The sequence below is a fragment of the Oncorhynchus mykiss genome, chromosome 6 (genome assembly GCF_057628025.1).
Source record: "Oncorhynchus mykiss isolate SJ-2025 chromosome 6, ASM5762802v1, whole genome shotgun sequence".
NCBI lineage: Eukaryota > Metazoa > Chordata > Actinopteri > Salmoniformes > Salmonidae > Oncorhynchus > Oncorhynchus mykiss.
Genome location: NC_143027.1, coordinates 29,842,931 through 29,849,018, shown reverse-complemented (window position 1 = coordinate 29,849,018; position 6,088 = coordinate 29,842,931). Strand labels below are relative to the sequence as shown.

Below are 6,088 nucleotides of genomic sequence, written 5' to 3'. Positions count from 1 at the left end.
TATCTGCCGCCTATTGTTGAGTAACTTTGCCTGAAACCAGAAATTACAATGGCCCCCCAAGCTAAATTGCTTAGGCTTTGTGGAAATTGTAAATGTCTCAAAAATGTGTCAAATGTTTTTATTTTATTTTTAGCTGTTACATCAGGTGAGGAGTTGGGCAAATGGAAATGTCAGACGAATATTGAAAAAATATATATTTTCACACTGAAAGCAATATGTAAACTCAAAGAAAAGAATGTTAATATGTTTTTATTAGAACATTAAATTGACATTGAATCAGTTAAATGTCAGTCTTCTAATTTATGGGCTCAAACAATTCCTTTACTCATAGCCATCCAGTGGCATAACAGTAAGGTTGGTGTTAAAGTTGAACCCTTACGATCTTGCTGGTCATATGGTCCTTATCATCTGTGGAGGGGCACAATGTTACATCTGTTGGGAAAACAATTAATAAGAAGTCAATAGTTTATCTTCTACAGTTGTCATGGTGCTGGCTAGCCAAATTAGTATAGATTTAGTCTGGATAAAATAAAATCCTGCCCAAGAATTAATGGCAAACCAGCTTTTCAAGATAGCTAGCTCATTTGAGGAGTCACTTGAAGCGTGAGAGGAATTGGAGATCGAGGAATACAGCAGTGCTGAGGCAGAGGGCTCGTAATGAGGACGACTGGCTACTGTTCTGAACTGTGTGGTGAGCTTTCTGGCAACCAGATCTGCTAGAGCATCACCCAGGTGGGTGCTACACAGAATTGAAGAGGAGAAGTCTAGTAGCTACGTCCAATGACTATAAAAGTCAGGCTGGTTCTCAGACTTGCCCTCTACAAGATCATCAGCAGACACAATCACCATCATCTACCATCCTCTGACCAGCTACCGCCACTAAAGCCATAAACGGACCCTCTCCATGAGGCAGCTTTTAAAGACTTGGCCTCTATTAGTTGACCAGTCATTTAATATTGCTTGTTGGTTTTCTGCTCGAAGCGGTTTGAGATTCAATGAAAAGCACTATAGAAATTAAATACATGATTAATTATAATTTAGCTAACAATGCCAGCTAGCGGTTTTGATTGGTATACATTGGCCTACATTGGGCGGTTTCTATGGACTCCTTCACTGAAGAGGGGGACTACAATTCAGTGGCGAAGTGGCAGTGAGGAATTCATTTCTCAAGAGTATTCATCCAAAGTTATGAGTAGACTGTATCCTGAGTGAGAGCATGGTGAGATAAAATACAAGGGCCTCCCCAGTGGCGCAGTGGTCTAAGGCACTGCATCGCAGTGCTAGCTGTGCCACTAGAGATTCTGGGTTTGAGCCCAGGCTCTGTCGCAGCCGGCCGTGACCAGGAGACCCATGGAGCGGCTCACAATTGGTCATCTGGGTTAGGGGAGGGTTTGGCCGGCAGGGATATCCTTGTCTCATCACGCCCTAGCGACTCCTGTGGCGGGCCGTGCGCGCTGACATGGTCGCCAGGTGTACGGTGTTTCCTCCAACACATTGGTGCAGCTGGCTTCCGGGCTGGATGGGCATTGTGTCAAGAAGCTGTGCGGCTTGGTTGGGTTGTGTTTTGGAGGACGCATGGCTCTCCGAGTCCATACGGGAGTTGCAGAGATGAGACAAGACTGTAACTTCTCCCAATTGGACACCACGAAATTCGGGAGAAAAAGGGAGGGGTGAAAAACACACTATTTTTTTTTTAAAACGACATCTCCGACAAATGACATCTCGTTCCACAGGTACGGACATCAAGAGCTACCTGCCTACCCCCAGATGACCTGATCTGGCTGCTCAGCTCCTTCTGTTGGCCACCTGCACCCCCCTCTGCCCAAGCCTTGTGCTATTGACTGTCGCTCCATGTGTCAGATGCTTAAAGTACTCAGAACTTTGTAGCCCAGACCTATACTCATGTCATTCATATTTTTATCTGATGTTTGTTTTGCTTTTCAAGCAGTCTGAGATTTGTTTACTTGTGTGTACTGCAATTCAGCTTTTAGCTGCCAAGTATGGCTTACATGTAAAATAGTTTATAAACTACTACTACTAACAAATATATCAGGTGATGAATTAGAGTGCCTTCAGAAAGTATTCATACCCCTTGACTTAGTCCACATTTTCTTGTGTTACAGCCTGATTTCTAAATAGATTAAATATTTTCTCTCTCACCCATCTATACACAATGACAAAATGAAAATATGTTTAGACATTTTTGCACATTCATTGAAAACGCAGTATTCAGACCCCATGCCTGAAAATACAAAGAGTTGTACTAAGTGATATGTTTGGGGCAAACACGACACAACGCTTTGTATTCAGGACATAAAGATAAATTCTTTGACACATTTTTTAGTGCCTTATTGCAAACAGAATGAATGTTTTGTAATAATTGATTTATTCTGTATATTCTTCCTTATTTTAACTATTTCATTTAGGTTAGTATTGTGCAGTATTTAGGTTAGTATTGTGCATCTTTGTAGGGACTGGGTGTATTGACACATCATCCAAAGTGTAATTAATAACTTCACCATGCTCAAAGGGATTTCAATGTCTGTTATTTTTTTGCCCATCTACCAATAAGCAGTGGTATCTGTACTCCACTATTTATATTTTTGACTGCTTTTACTTTACTACATTCCTTAAAAGAAAATATTGTACTTTTTACTCCATACATTTTTTTGATACCCAAAAGTACTCGATACATCTTGAATGCTTAGCAGGACATGAAAATGGTCCAATACACTCACTTATCAACCGAACATCCCTGGTCATCCCTACTGCCTCTGATCTGGCAGACTCACTAAAACACACATGCTTCATTTGTAAATGATGTCTGAATGTTGGAGTGTGCCCCTTGCTTTCTGTAAATAAAATAAAAACAAGAAAATGGTGCCATCTGGTTTGCTTAATATAAGGGATTTTAAATAATTTATACTTTTACTTTTGATACTTAAGTATATTTTAAAACAAATACTTTAAAACTTTAACCCAAGTAGAATTTTACTGGGTGACATTTACTTGAGTCAATTTTCTATAAAAAGGTAGCATTACTTTTACTCAAGTATGACAGTTGGGTACTTTTTCCACCACTGCCAATAGGTGCCTTTCTTTGCAAGGCACTGGGAAATCTCCATGGTCTTTGTTGCTGAATCTGTGTTTGAAATTCACTGCTCGACTGAGGGACCTTGCAGATAATTGTATGTGTGGGGTACAGAGATGAGTTAGTCATTCAGAAATCATGTTAAACATTATTACTGCACACAGAGGGAGTCCATGCAACTTATTATATGTGACATGTTTAGCCAATTTTTACTCCTGAACTTATTTAGGCTTGCCTTAACAACGGGTCTGAATACTTATTGATGCAAGACATTTTTGCTTTTAAATTTTATGAATTTCTTTAAAACAAATATATATATAAAAACATAATTCCACTTTGACATTATGGGGTATTGTGTGTAAGCCAATGGCACACAATCTCAATAATAAATATTTCATTCAGGGTGTAACACAGCAACGTGTGGAAAAAGTCAAGTGGTGTGAATACTTTCTGAAGACACTGTATATGATGTGTATTTTGGCATGGCATGTATTTTAAATGTGAACCACAGTAAAGTTAGATCAAATAGTAATCCGTCTAATCTCTACCTCAATAGGTAGGACACTCACCCCAGTAAACCTCTGCCCGACCACCGCTGTGGGGTAAGTCCCATTTGGGTCTTCTGGCCATTTCGAATCACTGTAACGTTTAATGGTCTCTAAGGAACAGAAAAGACAACATGTCACGCATGGTAAGTTATCACTGTAGTGACTTCATATTGCTGTCATAATGGCACGTTACCCCGCCAATGATTAGGTAATTTGGCACAATAAAATACAACTGGTTATAACAAGATTATTATAGTCACAGGTGAACATACCCCTTCACTATGCTGAACCACTGAGGCAATATTCTGCAGGTTCTGGAAGTTCCCTGTGTTGATGGATCCAAATGCTATGATTTCATCACTAATTCGCAAGCCCTATGGGAATAAACAAATGTATCACAACTGGAAAAAAAAACACTCTTAAGTAACCCCAAACAAACACACAAAGGAAATAACAATGTCTGTGTTGTAAACAAATTCTATATAGGTTTTAGGTCGATCTAGAAACTGTAAACACTCACAGCCTGACAGGCAGGGGAGCCTTGTGAGACAGCATCCACACGGGCAAAGGGAGAGGGCAGGGTGACCTCCTGCTCCATGGACTCAGTCTGGGATTCTGCCTGGTCCTGCTCGCGCTTCGCCTTCTCTAGAGCATGCAGCCTGTGCAGGGCCTCCTCGATTTCCACCATGATGGCTTTGTGATCATTCTGTAGACCTGCCACATCGACATGGCCATAGTTAGCCGGAGGAAAAAATACAGTAGGCAGTAGCACACACGAACAATGGAACCCCTTACATACTACACTGTAAATAGTTTCTGACTGTTGTCAAGAAATTTGTCAGTTAAAACATGTTATATTGCGCAGCAGTGCTACAAGCGCTCTTACAAGAAATAGTGTGCCTTGCTGTTCTGATCTGGTACACATTAACATCTGCGCGAGGGAATCCCTCTGCATCAACCAAAGGACCTTCCATTCCAACCTCTTGCTAAAAGAGAACACACAAATTATTGACGGGGAATCATATTTCTTGCGTCATATAATAGCCTCACAACACGCACAAACACGTTGTTTCTAACGTTAGATAATACAGACTGAATAAAGCTAGCATTGATTGACGTAACTTAGCTACAACATATTGGAAAAATAACCACATTTGAGCTCGCAAGCTAGCGTTAGCTCGCTAACGTCAGCTGGTCCAAAATATAAACAAACAACGTATCCATGTAACGTTACAAACGTACATCTTCCAAAACGTCGTAGTAAGCTTTAATTTGTTCTTCAATAGTGTCTTTCTTTTTTATAAGACTTTGGACATCTTCCATTGTTATTGTCGAATTTCCATCGTTGTTTTCCTCCGTCATCTTCATGATTCTCTCTCGTCCGGAAACTCAATAACGACAACTACCAAACGGTGAATAACAAAAAAAGTCAGACAAGTTAAAATACTTAGGCCCGGTTGCTATTTCCGGTTTATTCTTCTTCTTCGGTGGGGTTTATCGGCGGTTGGCATCCAACGTTATGGTGCATTACCGCCACCTACTGTACTGGAATGTGGGCCAGAGACAGGGAGAAACTAAATCCTACCTGCCAGCATTGCTCTAAAAAAAGATAACAAAATATTTAAGACTATATCTAATGACGTTCTACTCAATATACTCTTTAAACTAATTTCCTTTATTTCACCTTTATTTAACCAGGTAGGCAAGTTGAGAACAAGTTCTCATTTGCAACTGCGACCTGGCCAAGATAAAGCATAGCATTTCGACACATACAACAAGAGAGAGTTACACATGGAATAAACAAAACATACAGTCAATAATACAGTAGAGAAAAAAAGAAAAAAAAGTATATATACAGTGAGTACAAATGAGGTAAGATAAGGGAGTTAAAGCAATAAATAGGCAATGGTGGCGAAGAAATTACAATATAGCAAGTAAACACTGGAATGGTAGATGTGCAGACGATGAATGTGCAAGTAGAGATACTGGCGTGCAAAGGAGCAAGATAAATAAATAAATACAGTATGGGGATGAGGTAGTTGGATGGGCTATTTACAGATGGACTATGTACAGGTGCAGTGATCTGTGAGCTGCTCTGATAGCTGGTGCTTAAAGCTAGTGAGGGAGATATGAGTCTTGAGCTTCAGCAGTTCGTTTCAGTCATTAGCAGCAGAGAACTGGAAGGAAAGGCTGCCAAATTAGGAATTGGCTTTGGGGGTGACCAGTGAGATATACCTGCTGGAGCGCGTGCTACAAGTGGGTGCTGCTATGGTGACCAGTGAGCTGAGATAAGGCGGGGCTTTACCAAGCAGAGACTTGTAGATGACCTGGAGCCAGTGGGTTTGGGAACGAGTATGAAGCGAGGGCCAGCCAACGAGAGCATACAGGTCGCAGTGGTGGGTAGTTTATGGGGCTTTGCTGACAAAACGGATGGCACTGTGGTAGACTG

The 6,088-nt window shown here is 40.8% G+C and overlaps 1 protein-coding gene across 1 annotated transcript; it reads right to left on the bottom strand.

The window, feature by feature from the left end:
* Positions 1 to 233: 233 nt before the first annotated feature.
* Positions 234 to 5,128, bottom strand: psmd9 (proteasome 26S subunit, non-ATPase 9). The gene is made up of 6 exons (XM_021606038.3): positions 4,882 to 5,128; positions 4,526 to 4,625; positions 4,160 to 4,353; positions 3,912 to 4,013; positions 3,661 to 3,749; positions 234 to 432 (listed from the first exon to the last, which is right to left on the bottom strand). The coding sequence occupies exons 1-6, from the start codon at positions 5,005 to 5,007 to the stop codon at positions 405 to 407; spliced, it is 639 nt and encodes a 212-aa protein (XP_021461713.1). The 5' UTR covers positions 5,008 to 5,128; the 3' UTR covers positions 234 to 404.
* Positions 5,129 to 6,088: the final 960 nt, after the last annotated feature.

Excerpts from the sequence above, each read along its gene's own strand:
- psmd9 (XM_021606038.3), bottom strand. The coding sequence starts at position 5,007 with ATGAAGATGACGGAGGAAAACAACGATGGAAATTCGACAATAACAATG. Across the intron at positions 3,750-3,911 it reads TGGTTCAGCATAGTGAAGGG|AGACCATTAAACGTTACAGT; the intron begins GTATGTTCACCT and ends TCTGTTCCTTAG. Across the intron at positions 433-3,660 it reads TCGGGCAGAGGTTTACTGGG|ATGTAACATTGTGCCCCTCC; the intron begins GTGAGTGTCCTA and ends TTTTCCCAACAG.